The sequence below is a fragment of the Octopus bimaculoides genome, chromosome 9, assembly GCF_046866305.1.
Source record: "Octopus bimaculoides isolate indiv1 chromosome 9, ASM4686630v1, whole genome shotgun sequence".
Classification (NCBI taxonomy): Eukaryota; Metazoa; Mollusca; class Cephalopoda; order Octopoda; family Octopodidae; genus Octopus; species Octopus bimaculoides.
In genome coordinates this window covers 94,721,313-94,742,038 of record NC_142936.1, presented here as the reverse complement: position 1 = coordinate 94,742,038, position 20,726 = coordinate 94,721,313, and the positions used below count along the sequence as shown (strand labels likewise).

The 20,726-nt window shown below is 37.3% G+C and overlaps 1 protein-coding gene across 1 annotated transcript; it reads left to right on the top strand.

Annotated features, from left to right (window-relative positions):
• Positions 1 to 272: 272 nt before the first annotated feature.
• On the top strand, positions 273 to 14,374 carry LOC106882067 (uncharacterized). The gene is made up of 3 exons (XM_089358089.1): positions 273 to 3,519; positions 13,132 to 13,658; positions 14,089 to 14,374. The coding sequence occupies exons 1-2, from the start codon at positions 841 to 843 to the stop codon at positions 13,564 to 13,566; spliced, it is 3,114 nt and encodes a 1,037-aa protein (XP_089214215.1). The 5' UTR covers positions 273 to 840; the 3' UTR covers positions 13,567 to 13,658; positions 14,089 to 14,374.
• The last annotated feature ends 6,352 nt before the right edge of the window (positions 14,375 to 20,726 follow it).

Below are 20,726 nucleotides of genomic sequence, written 5' to 3'. Positions count from 1 at the left end.
TTACCTGCCAACTCAACTCAACGGTTTTTGTCTCCCTAATCAAATAAGCAGCGACAGCAACAAGAACACCAACATTATCATCGCTAACATCTGTGTCATTAATCTTTCCATCATCAACCTATTCCATGGCAAAGATTCAGTTAGCCATTAATTAATTAACGTGGTCAGTTAAGAATTTACAAACTTATCCAACCCACATCAGCACACAGAGGAACAAATGAGAAAATGTTGAGATCAGAAAGATTGGAAACAAATGTATGTTCTGTTTGTTCATCCATCAAAAATTGAGTAATTCAGTACTTTGACCAAAATTTACCCATTGTCTTATAAATATTTGCCTGGAGAGTGTCATTATCAGTAATCAATAATATTAAACAGTGATGATGATGATGATGATGATGTACGAGATTTTGAAGGATTTCTCTTCACCCGTGTTATCAATGGCTTTTAGAAATGCATGAATATCACAACATCTCATTCTCCTTTCATTTTTCTCGTGGAAATTTTTGAACTTGTAAAACTAAATGAGACATCTTTATTTGTGATAACAAAGATGATGATGACGATGATGTGCTGACGATGATGTGATGACGAAGATGAGGATTAGTTCTTAAAATTCAATATGGGAATTGAGTTTGAAATCCGGTGATAAATAAGATTAAAGAATTAAGATTAAAAACAGAAAGTAAACAATAATAATTATGTGATTTAACAAACAGAAAAAAAATCTCACCAAAAGTAGCAAAAAAAGGAAATATCTTATTTGTGTTTTTTTTTTAAATATTATTTCTTATTGTGTTTCTGCAAAACTTGCAGAACTAAGAAGCTGCACAAATCAATATGACTGATCTCGTATATGCAGCAGAACAGGTGCAGCAGCTGCTACGATGTGCAATTTGCTTGGACAGATTCCGTCAGCCAAAATTATTGCCATGCCAACACACGTTCTGCGAGTCTCCTTGTCTCGAAGGTCTTGTCGACTACTACACTCGTCGCATAAAATGTCCCGAGTGCCGTTTAGAGCACCGGGTCCCTATAGCAGGTACTTCAGGGTTTCCAAACAACCTCACTATCATCAGTTTCCTTGAGCTTCCACAGCAGCCCTCCACGGCCACCTCCCTCGACACTCCATCCCTGGCACCTGCTGGTTCAGATGTAGCCTCGTCGACCCCACAGCCAACACAAGTGCCATCGACTGCTGTTGACAGCACACCCAGTTCTTCATCATTGCCTGTTGAGCCGAGAGTACCAAGCAACCATGCTATGTGCTCAGATTGTGGTCGGATGACAGTATTGAGTTCATGCTCCCACTGCATGGAACAAACATGTGAAACCTGCAGACATTCCCATATTTCAAATCTAAAGCAAGACATGTCACGACAGCTTCAGCGCATTCGGCGCCTTTTACCAAATGTATCAGAGTCCCTCACCTCCGTTGAACACCGTCGTGAGCAGCTGCAACGCATGTGCAACTCAGTGAATGATACGGTTTCTGAGACAATTGACAATTATATGAGAGAACTGAAAGCTCGGCACGACTATCTGCTGTCAGAAACCGACACGTTCCTCTTCACAGAACTCAATGCTCTACAAACTTACCAAGAAAATCTGGAACTGGAACTGACAACCATTGCCAGCTTTTGTGATAGTACTGAACCCCTTCTGACACAGAGGGAGGATATTGAAGCAACGAACATTGATCTGCAAGATATAAAAAGACAAGTACAGGAACACATTTCGATGCTGCAAAATCAGTCAACTTTTGAACTGCCTTCAGCACGTCAGCTAACATTACAAGCCGATGGCAGTCAGCTAGGTCCAGCTATTAACCATTTTGGGGAGTTAATGGTAGTTCTTCACAGTAGCCCTAGCTCATATCTTCGAAATTCAATACTTGGACCATCGGAATCTGCGAGAGGCACCAACTTGAGAGAATACAATGAGTCAAGAAGACAGAGCTTATCTGGAAATGGTTCTTCAAGAACAGCAAATGCTAGCAGCAGTGCTTTGAGTTCAAATTTAAGTGGAAGTTTGTTTCAGGAAAGTTCGAAACCTGCAGCCGCTCAAGCTTCATCAAATCCTCACCATTCTTTTGATATTGCATATGGTGCAGCAGGTGCAACTGCTCCCAGTCCACCTCTGCAGAATGCAGCTTTGGGACCATCAGGAACTTCTACACTCAGAGATCCAGCAAGTTTCTCAGATAATGTTTTTGAAAGAGACTCCAAGTGTTCAAAAGAATCTCAAAGAAACCAAGGTGACTCTTCTTCCTCAAAAACTTCCTCAGGTTCTGATGAAAACCGAGGCCGTTATGGTAAGAAGCAAGATACTTATGGAGGAGCAAAGAGTAGAACTAGGACAGAATATCCTTCCACACCTCATGCCAAAAACAGAAGCCTTTTTTCCAATCATGATGATGATGAATATGAGGATGATGGAGGCAGACATTTTGCTGAAAGAGATCCAATGGGTATGAGACCATCAAGGGATTCCCATGGAGTACAAAACTCCCATTACGATAGATATGGAGCCTCGACTGCCTCAAATGAGCTTCTGTTACCTGATGACAATGCCTCTGTTCCTTCGCAGCGAAGATCTTTGCCAAATTCACCCATTTTGGCCGATAGGAATATGGAAATGAATCCAGTTGATCTAATATTACCAGCTGCTCTTACATGGCATCCACGGTCAGATATTTCTTCCAGATATAATGGTTTCCCAAGAAATCCTGCCAGCTATTACAGTCAGAATACACTACCGATTACATTTAACTGGAGAGATCTTTGTGGGTTCCCTGAACAGATGCCTAGAGGCCAAATCCTAGATGCTCCTCCACATGGGAACCACAAAGCAAATTCTCATTCACAGTCCAGACATCCAGATATAGAGGAGAGTTCTTCTTCGACTGACAATGGTGCATCTGTCAGAGCATCTACGAAAAAGAGACGATCTATTCCCCAGTCAAGGTTTGATAATCATGGTGTTGCAGACATAGGCTCTTCTGATGATGATGATGATGATAGTTCTGCTGGAGTACCAGGACCAGGACATAGGCATTGCAAGTCAGCAAGTACACTGGTCACTCAAGCAAGGAACAACTATCGAGCAAAATGTCGATCGTGGACACGGTTCGGTGAGCATGGTAATGAAGAGTCTCAGTTTATATCCCCACGGGGTGTAGCAGCTAGCGAAGATGATGAAATATATGTCTGTGACAGCAGCAACCATCGAGTAGAAGTGTTTGATAATACTGGAATCTTCCTGCATTCTTTTGGAGCCTACGGTCAAGATAATGGTCAGTTTGATTGTGTGGCAGATGTGGCAGTGAACCAATTTGGCAACATCGCTGTAACTGACCGATACAACAATCGCATTCAGCTTTTCGATAGACATGGTTGTTTCCAATCTGTCATTGGTTCTGCAGGCCATGGTGATGGAGAACTTAGCTACCCATGGGGTATAGCGTGGGATGCTATGGGATTCCTATATACCTGTGACAAAGACAACAATAGAATACAGGTAAGAACAATAATTGTGGACATTGATAAACTTTATTTTAGCGTTGGATATTTGTATTTAACAACAATTGTTTTGTGGCTTAATTAACATGTATAGATCATCATCATCATCATCATCATCATCATCACCATCACCATCATCATCGTTTAATGTCCGTCTTCCATGCTGGTATATATTTTATGATAAATGATAAATTATTTATAAGTCTGTATTAGTGGAATCCATATCTTACTTGAATTTATGTGTGTGTGTTGTTGTGCCTGTGTTTGCCTCTCACTATCACTTGCTAAATGAAGTCGATGTGTTTACATTGCCACAGCCTAGCAGTTCGGCAAATGATAACTAACTGAATAAATACCAGGTCCTTAAAAAAAAATGTACTGTCTTTAAATGAAGGACTACTCATCAATTAGTGCAATCCTACACTTTATGGTCTCCTAAATGAAAATACGTGATTCTTCAAAGCTGTGAAAGGGAAGATATACATACATACATACATACATACATACATACATACATACATACATACATACATACATACATACATATTTTATATGTCATATTGCCCCAGACAGCTTCATCATGAAGAGATATAATTTGAGTGTTAATAGTGGCTTTATAGTGGTCTTTGACTGCTATTTCTAGACATGTAAGGGTTTTTGGAACCCGCTCCATTATAACTGTGATTTATTTATAATTATAAACATGCTTCTTTTATATATATATATATATATATATATATATATATATATATATATTTATATATATATATATATATATATGTATATGTATATATATATATACATGCATATATATATATATATATATATATATATATATATATGGGAGAATATACAAATAATAACAACAGACGAGGACAGGTGGTGTAAATAACAAAAGTATATATTAGTATGACGCTCGGGAATACAGAAAGTATATATACATATATAATATATATATAAGAATGTATAAGTATTTATACACAGAATGGTGACCCTTGACAGGATGCCTTACATGCTAGAAAGGGTAGCCAAACCCAAACCACGTAAAAAAGTTTTTTTTTTTTTTTGTGGTTTGGGTTTGGCTGCCCTTTCTAGCATGTAAGGTGTCCTGTCAAGGGTCACTTCTCAGTGTATAAATAATTATACACTCTTATATATGAAAATATGTTTGTCTATTGACTTTTATTATGTATGCTAGTCACCACTCTTATAATTTTCACAGTATATACATACATACATATATACATGCATATACATACCATACATACATACATACATACATATATATATATACATATATATATATGCCACCAGAACGAGGGCCAGTCCAGCAGTACTGGCAATGGTCACGCTCAAATGGTGTTTTTTATGTGCCACCTGCACAGGAGTGAGTCCAACATTTTGTTCACATGCCACTGGCACAAGTGCTAGTAAGGTGCTCTTTACATATTCCATTTTAGTACATAGTTTTGATGGCATTTTCTTCTTGTTTTTCATATATATATATATATATCTTTCTTTTATAAATCTGTATAAATACCACATGTGTGTGTGTGTGTGTGTGTGTACTTATATAAAGTACAGCTATTACATTCAAGTGACCTCTTTTAGCACAAGGAGCCTTGTCTCAGTAGAAGGATGGAGGCCGACTGCTAATGTTTAAGGGTTGGTTTACCATTTTGATGATTCTCTTTCATCCTGACCTAATGAAGAGACAAATTTCAGCACCCAGATGTGTGTATGTGCGTGCATGTGTGTGTGTGTGTGTGCATGTGTGCGTGTGTGTGCATGTGTGTGTGTGTGTATAAATAATTTTACACAGTCTATTTCCTTCATCTGCTGTCAGCTGTAGAACAGTGGTGGTTCCTGTACTGGTGCCAAGCTGCCAAATAAATGTGATGATGTATACAGTTAATATCTAGCTATATACACTCACTTCTCCAAAATATTTTGTCTTTGTCACCATGCCAACCAGCCCAGTTTTTACATCTTCCTGACATTTTAAACATGGCCTGTAAAAGCAAAAAAAAAAAAGAAAATCCTTTCAGGCTTATCTCAGTGTTAGCTAAAAAGATAAGACTGCCCCACCACCATTCCATGCTTAGCTCATGAGTAAGATAGTGTGGGAAGAGGAGGTGGAGGAGGAAAGGAAGTAGGAGGAAGAGAAGAAGTGGAGAAGGAGGAGGAAGAGAAGAAGTGGAGGAGGAGGAGGAAGAGAGGACTCTTGGCTGAGACTCATGATTCTCAACCCTTTTTTTTTGCCTACGAAACCCCTTTGATCCTTGTTTTTCTCCAGTGGACCCTCAAAGCCATTTGATGCTTTAAAAAGAACCTTGTATATTTTTATGATGGAATATTTACTTCTTTATTGCCCATGTGGGGGGGGGGGGCTAAACAAGGAGGGAACAAACAAGGGCAGACAAAGAAATTAAGTCGATTACATTGACCCCAGTATGTACCTGGTACTTATTTAATCGACCCCGAGAGGATGAAAGGCAAAGTCGACCTCGGTGGAATTTGAACTCAGAACATAAAGACAGACGAAATACTGTTAAGCATTCCGCCCGGTGTACTAACGATTATGCCAGCTCGTCGCCTTTATAACGGAATATTATTAAGATATGTATAAAAAATTAATTTTTAGAATTATTTGCATATTGTACAATTATAATCAATTTATTGTACATAAATTTTAACAACAAAATCTTATACAGATCCCCAAGGGTCACGTGGACCTCTTTTGAAAGCCCCTGGCCTAAACCCTGCTGTCATGTAAATTTCTATGAGTTTCTATGTAGTGATATTCTTTTAATTTCCATCCATGAAACCCTCTCCCAAGGCTTAGGTCATCCTGGGGCTGTAGCAGAAGATATTAGCCCAAGGTGTCGTGTTATGGGACTGAACCTAAAACCTTGTGTGAATCTATTCGTGTGTGTACACGAGTTTGAGAGTTTCATGTGTCCATGTCCACCACGACATCACTTACATGTTTAATTCGTGCAGGGTAAGCTGCTTCTCGCATAAAGCTCAAACCTCGCACACTTTTTCCTTATATTATATTCTCTCCCCCACCCCACCCCACCCCACTCAACAACTCAGTCAGCGCCCATCCCCACCCCACCCCACCTCCAACACACACATGCAGCAACTCACTCGATCATCCCTCCCCACCACACCGCACCATTAACCACCCACCTCAGTCGTTCCTTCAGCTTCGGTTACTCTTCGTTGCACCCCACTTCCACTCTTTTGCAGCAGCATCTACCCGATGTGCCACCACACCATTCACTCACACTCACCTTGAATATTATGTGTTTTGTACTCACACTTTGAACTTGCACTCACAGATTGTAATTACACCTTCACTCACACTTTGCCTTCCAGCACGTACCCCTTACGCATTTACAACTATCGGGGTAATATATCTATATCTATATATATATATATATATATATATATATATATATATATATATATATATGTGTGTGTGTGTGTGTGTGTGTGAGTGTGTGTGTGTGTATACATATATATATATATATATATATATATATATATATATATATATATGTATATATATATATGTATGTATGTATGTATGAGAAGCCTGTTTTATGATGATGGTGATGATGATGATAATGATGATGCTGTAGACATTGGAGCTCAGTGCAGTCCCCTTTATTTCGTCAAGTCATGTCAAACCTTCTTACCCATGCCAGCATGGAAAAAAGGGATGTTAAACAATGATGATGATGATGATGATGATGATGTGTGTGTGTGTGAATGACTGGCTTCTTGTTTCCATTTTCTCTCTACCAATTCCCTTCATGACCCCCAAGCTATAGAAGAACACACCTGCCCAAGGTGCAACATAGTCGGACTTCACCTGAAACCACAGGGGTGTGAAGGTGAACTTCCTGCACTCAGCCATGCCTAAACGGTGCTTTGAGCGATGCTTCCTCTACCACCATTCCTCTTCCATACCACTACAACGTCACTTCCTTTTTTTTTATCTCTGCCTACATACAACACCCGTAACAAACACCCGGCAATTAATTAAGAAAACTACAAAATTACCAACCAACGAACTTACTGATTTACCTACTAACCTAATTACTAAATGATCTAATTAATAATTTTCTCATTAGTTAATAATCTTTCTTACATAATTTACTAATGCTGGAGCCTGTATGTGATTGCTTGATCTGTAAGAAATAGCAGTCAGTTCTTCAAAAAGCACCTTGAAGGACACATTGGATAATGTGATTCTAGTTCAGGTGTACCTGGACATAGAAAAAAATTTGAGGTGATTATGTATGAAATATCTTTGATCATAAGTCGTCTGCTTAATCGTAAATGAGAAAGACATACTTCATTAAATCTGACAACAACAACCTCATAGCATATGCCAACTGTCTTGCTTTTTCGTTTCTTTTTAAAACTTCTTTCTTCCTTTTTCTCTCTTTATACATACATACTTACACACACAAACATATATATATATATACATATACATATATATATATATATATATATATATATATATATATATATATATATATATAAACATAATTAAGGGATCAGCAACAATTGCTTCACCACATACCGAAGTTCAGAAATAGCAGCTAAAGTGCTGAAACTCCAACAGATAGCATTACTTGTAACTCACAAATAAATTGATAATCCTTTACCCTTTTAATTGTAATAATATATATATATATATATTCCTTTATTATTTATTCATATATATATATATATATATATATATATATATATTCTTTTATTCTTTTATTATTTATTCATATATATATATATATATATATATATAGTTTTAGGGAAAATAACCAATTTTCAAGAACTCATCGATGAAAATCCATTATTATTTTAAACTTAAACTTCGTTCAACTTGTATTTAAAACAATGATAATTTAAAACAATGATAATTTATGTAAGATGTTTTTTGTATATAATATACATGTTATTATAATGGATGAAGGGATGATTATTGAATGGTTATTATTTTGATATTATGATATTTTTTAAATAATTTTTCTATCTTTATATAATAAGTATTTCATATTAATTCATTTGGTACTTATTGTTGGTTGAGATATATATCTAATTATTGTTCTACTTACGATCTGACGAGTAGCTATATTTTTGAATAGAACTTATTTTCGATAATTTCAATTGATTTTAATCGATTTAAATTTCTTTTCTATTTGAAAATTGGTTATGAAACACGTGTAATCTTTTTATTATATTTATCTTATGATATTTACTTTACTTTATATTATACTCATTTATTGTGCTTTTAATTATTAATTTTTCTATATGTGATAGTGGATTTTCATCGATGAGTTCTTGAAAATTGGTTATTTTCCCTAAAACTATATATTTTATATATACTTTATCTATAAGGCTCAATTTAATTTTAATTTTTTATAAATTGATTTTAATTGAGTTTTTTACCTGTAATTTTGGATTTTGTCCCTAATATATATATATATATATATATATATGCATATGTATATATATGTACACATTAATACACACACATATTTATATATATGTATGTACATGTATACGTATGTGTCTGTATACACATATATACACATACACATGTATATAAATATGTATGTGTCTATGTATGTGTGTGTATGTGTGTTTGTGTGTGTACATGTACAAGTAAAACATTGGCCATGATAGATCGCTAGCCACTAAACCGTTTTCTATTTTCTCTCCCTGTTTATTTCTGTGTTCCTTTCTGTTGAAGAGCGTAGGCTCGAAATGTAAAAGACTTTCTCACTTCCCAAGTGTTAAACTAATTCATCTGTTTGTTGTTTACACACCCGTCTTTTGTCTTTTGTTTTTTTGTAAATTCTCTCTATATTGATACAGAATTCGCTTTGTCACCATTTGGTTGTGTGTTCTAACAATATCTAGCACCTGAGGCAAGAATCTTCAGGTGCAGCCTTGAGCTGACAAGTGCCAACCTTAGGAGTGGAATTGGTTGATGGAAACTGAGAAGAAGCTCATCATATGCATGTGTGTGTGTGTGTGTATGTGTGTATGTGTACAGTTATTTAATTAGATTTCTGTTTTAGCATTTGAGAGAACCACTACTTGATGGAAAGTATTCTGTAACATGTGGCAGCACTAATGATATTTTGAAACTCAAAAGAAATGTGATTAGTCTTGTAATTGCCATCATGTGAACATCATCATTATCATCACCACCATCATCTTCATTTAACGTCTGCTTTCCATGCTGGCATGGGTTGGATGGTTTGACTGAGGACTGGCAAGCCAGGAGGCTGCACCAGGCTCCAGTTTGATCTGGCAAGGTTTCTACAGCTGGATGCCCTTCCTAATGCCAACCACTCTGAGAGTGTAGAAGGGTGCTTTTTATGTGCTACTGGCAAGGTGTGGGGGCAGTCAGATAGCACTGGCATTGACCACGCTTGAATGGTGTATTTTATGTGCCAGTAAGGTGACACTGGCTTCGGCCACGTTCAGATGATGCTTTTTACGTGCCATCGGTACAGGGATCACAACTCCAATTTCCATTTGATTTTCATTTTGATGTACTTGACTCAATAGGTCTCCTCAAGCACAGCATGTTGCCCTACAATCCAAGGTACTGGTGTAGGTTTCAGCTGTGAACTCACTTTATTTTCCAGGTCTTCGCAGTCACAGCATAAGTATGTAAGTATATATATATATATATATATATATATATATATATATATATATATATATATATGTATATATATATATATATATATATAAAAGAAATAATTATGATTCATCTGAAGATGGTGGTGTATTTCAAATCGATGTAATGTTTGCATTGTTCGATAAAATGGTGTTGCCTGAAACAGCTGTATTGCACAAATACCTAGACATCCTTGTTACTTATTTGCTTTATATGTATATATATGTGTGTGTGTGTGTGTGTGTGTGTGTGTGTGTGTGTGTGTGTGTGTGTGTGTGTGTGTGTGTGTGTGTGTGTGTGTGTGTGTGTTTAGTTTCATTCCAAAATGTAACTACATGTGGATTGTTGGTGATTTTTTCTCTCCATCTTCCTTTTCCCTTGGACTTTCCTCTGTCTCCTGTTTCTGAAGAAGAGCTTTGCTCGCTACGTAAAACCACCTTTCTTTCCTTTCCTGAGCGTCTTTTGATACTTTGCATCTACCACGTCCTCATGCAGTTATCTTTTCCTTGTCTTTTTATTTGCTTTTTTTTTATTAATTATATATATTTATATATATAATTAATTAATATATATATTTATACACACACACATACATATATTATATGCAAGCACACACACTTGCTCACACACACACGCACACGTCATACATGCTCACATGCCTTTCTTACATTAGGCAGTCTTTTTATTTTATACATATTTTCTATGAGATTTACTCATTCTCTCTCTCTCTCTCTCTCTCTCTCTCTCTCTCTCTCTCTCTCTTGCATATGCACACACCACAAGCACACACACACACACACACGTTATACATGCACACATACACACTCTCACACCTCCCTTCATTCTTTATCTCTCATCTGCCCCTTCCCCTCTCACATGTAGACACCACATCTTCCTGGTTAAGCTGCTAATAATAGAAGAAGGAAAAATGCTAGGTACACTGTAGACAGCAGCAGTAGTAGCAGTAGTAGTAGCGGCATGGAATTGTAAAAAGCATCAAGGTCTGTCAGGATGGTGGTGGTGGTGCTGGTGGTGAGGGGTGTACAAGGAAGTGTGGGGCGGTAAGAACTACTACTACTACCACTACCACTGCTACTGCTGCTACTCCTGCCGTGTAGGTCCCTCCTATGTCGCAAGATTGTAGGATGGGCTGAATTTGTTTCACCTGGAGTGCCAGAGATGTGAGGAAACAGATTTCCCCGTTTTACCCAAGATCATCATCATCATCACCATCGTCGTCGTCGTCGTCATCCTCCTCATCATCATCATCACCATCACCTTCTTCTTCTTCTTCTTATCATCATTAGCAGCAGCACCACCTCCACCACAACCGCTACCACTGCCCCTCCCCATCCATCATTATTATAATCATCGTCACAGCTGCTGTCACCAGCACAAACACTAATATTGCCATCATCATCATCATCAACATCATCATCACCAGTGTTCCATATAACACCTTCACCATCTGTTACTTACAAGCAGATGTGTGGCCCCAGGCAGGCAGGCTGTCATGCATAGGTGGTTAAGAAGTTTACGTTACAACCCCACTGCTTTTGGCTCCCTCGCGTTGTGTGGCACCCACTTTACACAAATGTCTTCTTCTCTTGTTTGTACTTTATCAGTGAAATTTGGTTGATGGAAATTATGCAAAAAATCTTGGGGATTGTGTAATAAAGAAGTATGCTTCAAGCCACATGGTCCCAGGTTCAGTCACACTTCATGGCATCTTGGGCAAGTGTCTTCTTCTACAGGTTCAGGTTGACCAAAGCCTTGTGAGGAGATTTGGTTGACGGAAACTGAAAGAAGCCTGTCATGTGAATGTTTGTACACACATACACACACACACACACACATATAAACATATATATATATATGTATATATATATATACATATATATATATATATATATATATATATATATATATATATATATATATATATATATATATGTATATGTGTGGCACCCACATATATATATATAATATATATATATATAATTATATGTATTTCTTCTATCTTAATGAATAAAAATTCTTCGGATAGAATAAATGGGTTAATAGAAACCAATGTAGCAAAGAACACAAAATAACTGTGGTGTAGTTCCTGTTTTTAAGGCAGGAACTCCTTGAAATTTTGGGTATTTGAGTATATTAAAAAATTTAAGGAATGGAGAAAACGCATGTTATAATTGCATACTTTATTCCTACATATGTTTCAAAGGATTACAACCTGTGTGGTCCATAGGGATCTGTGATATTAAAATTGTAACCTTCTCTTCAGGGAATGCATGGGAATCATCTTAAACATAAGACATTATGACCGATTATGAAAACAATAGATGGATAAGGTTATGACTTGATTCACTTGAAAAAAAACGTTAGAAAATTGGACGCTACCGGATAGTGGGTTGGACAACACATACATATAAATGTGTGAAAACATACATGCATACATAAATACATATACACATATACATACATATATATACACATATATATATATACATATATACATGTGTACATATATACATATATTGAGTCAAGTAAAACCAAAGTTGTAGCTGTGGTGAGTGCCCCCAGTGGAACGTAAAATGCATCATCCAAATGTGGTTGATGCCATTATTATTATGAATGCAGCAAGGTGGCAGAAACGTTAACACACTGGGAAAAATGCTTAGCGGTATTTCGTCTGTCTTTACATTCTGAGTTCAAATTCTACCGAGGCTGACTTTGCTTTTCATCCTTTCGGGGTCAATGAATGAAGTATCAGTTGTGTACTGGGGTCAAACTTGCTAGCCTTGTGTCAAAATTTGAAACTATTATTATTATTATTATTATTATTATTATTATTATCATTATTAATATTGTATTTCTTTTTTTTTTCATTTCCAGGTTTTCCAAGCCAATGGCAACTTTGTCCGTAACTTTGGTGGCCCTGGTCGAGGACATCCAAGCAAGTTTGACTCGCCATATTACTTGGCAGTCAGCCCAGACAGCCTCTTGTATGTGTCTGACTGCAACAATCATCGAATCCAGGTTTTCAGTTTCTATGGTGACTTCCTGTTCAGTTTTGGCCACGAAGGGTGTAACAATGGTCAGTTTAAATATCCAAAAGGAATATCCATTGATGAGCAGGGATTTGTCTTAGTGGCGGACAGTGGAAATAACCGGATGCAGATATTCCGAGGTGATGGAACGTTTTATGCAAGCTTCGGCTCTGGAGGGGATCAGGCTCATAATTTCAATGGCCCCGAAGGGGTGGCTGTGATGAACAATAGCTGTATAGTTGTGACGGACCGAGACAACCACCGGGTACAGCTTTTTTAAACTGGACTTCAAGTAAATGGGACTTTGTGACACGTGACATTGGGTTGGGTGCGAGTGGTGTCACATCTGGGTGGGGAAGTATTTGATCAAAGGTAAGAAGATTTTACATTTTATGCTGCTGTACTTGTTGTTTTTATTGTTGCTTAAACATAAGTCAACTCTGATCAAGTAAACCTAAGATCTAAGACTGTTCAGTCATGACCATCTCACCTTTTTCCTTGTGTGCCTTGAAACTAGAATCACATGTACCAATGTTTTTCCTAAGATGGTTGGAGTTTTATTTGAGGGAGATTTGGCTGCTATTTCTAGTAGACTGAGTGACTCCTCTGTTGACTCCATGGAATTAGGACTCCTCTGTTGTATATACAAATTAGTTGGTCATATTTAGGTACTTAGGTTCTTTTATTAATATTCTAATCTGAGAAATATAAAATGATTTAAGATTTAATCTGGATAAAAGTTTTAATAACACCATCTGCTCTCAAGAATGCTTGTTTATCCATATTTTTATTTATTTTTCAGTGGATGTAACATATTTCTATGAACAGCCAGCACATACGGACATATCAACACAAGTAATTTCAACGACCAGGATGTTTTCGGTTTTAATTGGTCTCTTGGCATGAAGGAATCAACAGAATGCTCTCCGCACGAGGAGTCTATTGTCTGAAGCAGTCTCCGGGCCTTGGTTGTATCAGCCAGGCTGACCAGAGACAATTGGGGAGCAAATGATAGTGATGCACATTAGAAGATTCAGTCAGCATGTTTATATATATATATAAATATATATATATATATACATATATATATATATATATATATATATATATATATATATATATATATATATATATATATATATATATATGTAGATATATCCAGTTTTCTCTCTCTCTCGCTTTCTCTCTGTATATATATATATATATATATATATATATATATATATATATCTATATATATATATATAATATATATATATATATATGTATATATGTATGTATATATAAAGAACACAAGTGGAGTTTAAAATTTGTATTCTTTTTGTACCTATGCCACACCTGGAACCAACATTGAGTTGGATCTACAGTATAAATTGGATTTGCAACTTTCATAGCTACACATCTGCACTATTCTACCAAACATATGATACCTCATTGTTGTTTTACCTCCCTGTGAACCCTATACTGTAGTACTTCGCCCAGCCAGTTCTGGTACCCTGTGTGTTGATGCACCTAGATTCAACATAGAGATCATTCCAATCCAAGAAACCACCTCAAAAGCACTGCATGCCCCTGCCTTGCTAACCGAGGGCTTAAAAAGGAAGCCAACAGTACACTTCGTTAACCAACCAATTAAAGCATCATTAATAATTACTAATAATTAAGTACTCTGCAAAGCCAAGGCATGGGTAACAGCATATTGCATTACATTTTCTGCAAAGTCAGTAATAATGATAAATGATAAGGAATGAAAAGAATTTTTCTTCGGATAAAACCATCTTCATTCCTTATTCCTATACATACATACATACATATATACATACATACATACATTTATACATACTTACATACATACATACATGCATACACACACATGTGTATGTGTGCATGCATGCATGTATATACATATATATATACGGACACAGTGTGCTTGCATGGTCATTAGTTTAGGCTGCCAGACCTATGTAGTTACAAGCTTGGACAATCAAAAGTCCAGTCAGAACCAAACAGAACTGCCCAACGATTCAGGATCTACCATTAGTTTCTATGAGATCCAAGAATGGATCAAGCAGGATCGAAACGGAAAGTTGGTCGGTCAATCGATCATTGGGTCAGTTCAGTGACTCAAGATCTATTAAATTGTGGGATCACCATGTTTATCTATTTATTAATTAATTAATTAATTTATTTATTTATTGATTTATCAAGATTTTGAGCATTGAAATTCCTTATTCAAGAACAACAGGTAAACTTGTTGTTTGACGAATAAAATATGTAGAGGTGCACAATGAATCATCACTAATATCATCACCGCCACTGCCACCACTCCTCATCTCCACTTCCTCACACACATCATGCACAGCAGTGTCCTCATATACTCCAATTTGTTAGCACCACCCCTCCTCTATAAACACTCACCGCTGTCTCTTCCATGTTTATACACACTTCACATTGAAATGGCTTATGTAAAAAGGAGAGAGAGAGAGATAGAGAGAAAGAGAGAGGGGCAGAGGAGGGAAAGTAAGAGAGAAGTCAACAGTCGAAAGCAGCAGCAGCAGCTACAACAACAATTACAACAATAACAAACAGTAAATTATTCTATTTTATCATTTATTTGTTGTTTGTGTTGTGTTTTTTTATTTAAATGTTTTTTTTTTATATTGTGATTTTATTTTATTTCATGATATTTTGTGAAGGCAAGGTGGGGGGAGGAAGCTGGCAGAATCGTTAGCACGTCGGGTGAAATGCTTAGAGGTATTTCGTCTGTCTTTACGTTCTGAGTTCAAATTCCATCGAGGTCGACTTTGCCTTTCATCCTTTCGGGTTCGATAAATTAATATCAGTTGTGTACTGGTGTTGGTCTAATTGACTGGCCCCCTCCCCCAAAATTTTGTGCCTCGAGTACAAAAGAATATATTGTTAAAGGGACTTATGATGCACAAGCTGCCTTTTAATGGCGATCAACCTGTCAGCCACAAGTTTTTTGGTAGAGTATTTAATTTTTGCAGCAAAGCAGCTGGAAAACTCACACTTATTTGGAAAGACTTTCTGTATAGCGTCATCAATGTGTTTGCAGGCGTACGGTAAATGATGACAATGGTGTTAGTAAAAGAAAAGGAATCATCTCTAAAATGGTTTGAGAAGCAGTGGTGTATATAATAAGGGAGAAAATTAATTATAAATGGTAACACAAGGTTTCCATATATAAAGGTTTCAGGCTTCAGAAAATAAGCACTGGGATCAGTTTGTTCAACTGAACTCTTCTAGGTGGTGCTCCAGCATGGCCACTGTCCTTTGCCGAAGACAAGTAAGTAATAAAAGATACAGATGGCTTGTTGTTAATCCCAGACTAACCGTGACTGAGCAGATTTATGATTAAAGCTATTGCACCCAAGATCCTCCTCCTCCTCCTCCTCCTCCTCCTCATCATCATCATCATCATTGTTGTCCCTTAACGTCTGCTTTCCATGCTGGCATGGGTTGGACGGTTTGACTGGGGTCTGGAAAGCCAGGAGGCTGCACTAAGCTCCAATTCTGATCTGGCAAGGTTTCTACAGCTGGATGCACTTCCTGATGCTAACCATTCCAAGAGTGTAGTGGGTGCTTTTTACGTGCCATCAACATGGGAGCTTGTCATGCGGCACTGATCATCATATTGTATTTATCTTTTCAATCTTTTCAAATAATTCTTCCTAGAATCCCATTATCCAGAATGTTTTACATTTTAAGATCTATGTAGAATTAGCGAGCTGAATTTTGACTGCCATTTCTAGCAGATTTAACAACCGTCTCTGGTGGTTTGATAAAATAGATAAGAATATTTAACATCTTGAAAAATTAAATTAAAATAACACAAGGGAAGTAACTCGTGTTCAACGATAACGACTTCTATTTTCAATGATGTCAGAGAATTAGTGATTTAAGGGAGATTTGGTTGTTATTTCTAGCATAGCAGGCGTAAGTTCTCCAATTGGTTGTAGAATGAAAAAAAAAAAAAAAATTATGAATACAAATAATGGAAGGGAAGTAACTCATGTTAGACAATATTTTTTGAGACAGAAACTTAAATCTGCCGTCGTTAGAAAAAAATCCTTGAAGTGGTTGTGTGGTAAGAAGTTTGCTTCCCAACCAGCCTGTTACAGGTTCAATCCACTGCATGACACGTTGGGTAAGTGTCTTCTACAACAGCTGTGAGCTCTTGTAAGTTGATTTGGTAGACGGAAACTGAAAGAAGCTCCTCGTGTATGTGTGTATGTCCTGCACTACCGCTTGACAGATGGTGTAAGTTTGTTTATGTGCTCGTAACTTAGCAGTTCGAAAAACGACACCGACGGAATAAGTATCAGGCATAAAAACGGACTATGGTCAATTCGTTCGATAAAACCCCTCCATCGCGGTGCTGCAGCAAGTCTGCAATTCAATGAATAAAAGATATAATATAAAATCTTGAGAGTAATTTGACTGCTATTTCTAGTATGATTAATGATCTCATAGAACAATCATAGGCCAAATAGGCCGCATGTGACTTGGCTCGTCATCGCATGGACTGCACGAGTTGAAGAATTCATTATTAGGCGAACCATTCCGAAAGTCTCGCAATTTGTTCAAGAGTAGCCGAAAACTTTCGCCAAAGGATGAAGAAAATTAAGACGAAATTGAATAACGAAACATGGGAGATGATTCTCATCAACTTTCGAAGGAAGCCATTGTTTCCATTTTTTAAAATTTCCTCTTTATGAAAAGTTTGTTGTAGTATATTCTTTTATCTGCTTCAGTGATTTGACTGCGGCCATGCTGGAGCACTGCCTTTAGTCGGACAAATCGACCCCAGAACTTATTCTTTGTAAGCCTAGTACTTATTCTATCGGTCTCTTAGGCCGAACCACTAGGTTACGGGGACGTAAAGACACCAAGATCGGTTGTCAAGCGATGTTGGGAGGACAAACACTGATACACTTGCTTGTTCTTTTTACACCTGTCTTCGTCTATTGTTTATCTGTATATACATATATACGACGGGGCTTCTTTCAGTTTCCGTCTACCAAATCCACACACAAGGCTTTGGTCGGCCCGAGGCTATAGGAGAAGACACTTGCCCAAGGTGCCACGCAGTAGGGCTAAACCTAGAACCATGTGATTGGTAAGCAAGCTACTTTCCACACAGCCACTCCTACGCCTATAGAAATGCCAATAGCACGAGTCGGGTTCGAACCCACGCGGACACTCGTCCATTAGAACGTAAGTCCAACGCCGTAGCTTTAAATCTTTGGAGTGCAAGCCCCCGTCCAGCTTGCATAAGGGGAATTGTTTGCATTTAACACAAGATTTCAAGACAATCATCTCAGATTGCTGATAAGGATTAATGTGGTGGATGGGACTCGATCACAGATTTTTGACTCCGAATGCAATTTATTTCATGAAATCACGACGAAAGTGTTCGGAACATTTATTCCTAAGCAAACCTCTCTTCGCTAAATATTAGTCTTTTATTTAAACCCGCGAACTGACAGAACTGTTAGTATGCCGGACAAAATACTTCGCGGTATATTTTTCGGTTTTACGTTCTAAACTCAAATGCCGTTGATGCCGACTTTGTCTTTTATCCTTTCAAAATCGATAGAATAGGAACAAATCGAGCTCTGAGGTCGATGTAATCAGACCAGCTTCCTCCCTCTATATTTCAGGCTTTGTGCCTTCTAAAAGGGAAAGAATATTAGAAGTTCATTTTGTGCAGGGAGACAACTCTTCATGTTGCCAAACACACTGATGTTCTTTTATTCCTTTACTTGTTGCAGTCATTTGACTGCGGTCCTGCTGGAGCACCGCCTCTAGTCGAGCAAATCGACCCCAGGACTTAGTCTTTGTAAGCCTAGTGCTTATTCTAACAGTCTCTTCTGCCGAACCGCTAGTTTACTGGGACGTAAACACACCACCATCGGTTGTCAAGCGATGTTGGGTGGGGGGGACAAACAGACACACAAACATATTCACACATACATATATACATATATACGCACACACACACGCGCGTGTATCTTGGAAAACCAGTCTTAGCTTGTTTCCGTGCCCGAAAATATCACCAGTGAATCGTTGAACTTAGTTATGGGCATCATCTCTGCCTCTCTGTCTTGAATCTGCGTAACCATCAACCAAATTCCTTTCAACCTCGCCTTCCACTCAACTACGTAGCCTCTTCAACACGTCATCTTCCACAATTTTCATTTCCTTCAAACAGACCCAGCTGTAGCACGATGAAATCATATCCCACGTGACCTTCTAGCCAGTAGTTTCGCTCTTTTGCTATGCACAACCTAGAACATCCACCTCTTCATTTATTTATAAAGTTTCTACTTTCTGTAGAGGAAGGCGTGAGACATGGTGGTTAAAATTTCTGGCTTGTGATCGTTAGGTAGTAAGTTCAATTTTCAGAAAGAACGGTGGGTTGTCATTAATTTTTTTCCTCTCCCTTGAAAAAGAGCCTCACCTCAAAACATTGATAATCTTTACATCTCTGCAATTCTTAATTTATTGATTTAATTTCTATTATTAATATTTTAATTTCATTGAAATATATGTCTACGCACAAAACTGAAGCGAAAGTAAAATTTTACAAAGAAGGCCAGCGCAAGTAGCAAACATCTGCAGAGGTGGTTCTCAACCATTTTTTTCTATGAACACCTTTAATTACTTTTACATTATTTACATTTAACGGATATTTGTCCTCATCTTGTTTGTTGTTAGCACAACGTTTTGGCTGATATACCCTCCAGCCTTCATCAGGTGCCTTGGGGAAATTTCGAAACTGGGTTCTCATTCCTAAGGTATTTTTTGATGTTATCATTATTCAAGTCACTGACTGGAATCGAATTCAGAATCTTGGGTTTAGTAGCCCACGCTCTTAACCACTATGCCATATGCCCGTAAATTATGTAAATAATGTTCATAATTCTTCATCTCTTAAATATAGAACTGTACCTTTAATTACTGTTTTTACTCTGGTGGACTCCCATCCCCATAGCCATCCAGTGTTTAATAACTAGTTTTATTGGGTTTTCTTTCAAAATTCATATTTTGTTTCTCATCCGTTCACTTGTGTAGGTTTGCAATTTCACTCTCTGAGAGAATAAGTTTCTTTGGCTGAAAACATGCTGAACGCTGTTAAACGATAGGAAAAAAAACCCAGCTGTCTCTTGCAAGAAATATATCTAATGCAAAATATTTTCTTGGGGCCCTTAAACTACTACGGTGGACCCCCAATTTACTATTTTAAGGTTATATTGCACTTTTTCTCGTCTCTTTTCTCGTAATCGATTCCACATAAACCTCTGTTTGATGTGCAAAAGTGCAAACCAGTGATCTTAATTTTCAACTGGCCAGAATGCACTGACCATCATGTGTGGCTGCATATCTTTATATGGACTTAAGTACCAGAGAAAAGAA

What these genes read in the sequence shown, in the direction of transcription:
- LOC106882067 (XM_089358089.1), top strand. Translation starts at nt 841, where the DNA reads ATGACTGATCTCGTATATGCAGCAGAACAGGTGCAGCAGCTGCTACGA. An exon ending in AAGACAACAATAGAATACAG is followed by an intron (nt 3,520 to 13,131) that starts GTAAGAACAATA and finishes TTTCATTTCCAG; the next exon opens with GTTTTCCAAGCCAATGGCAA.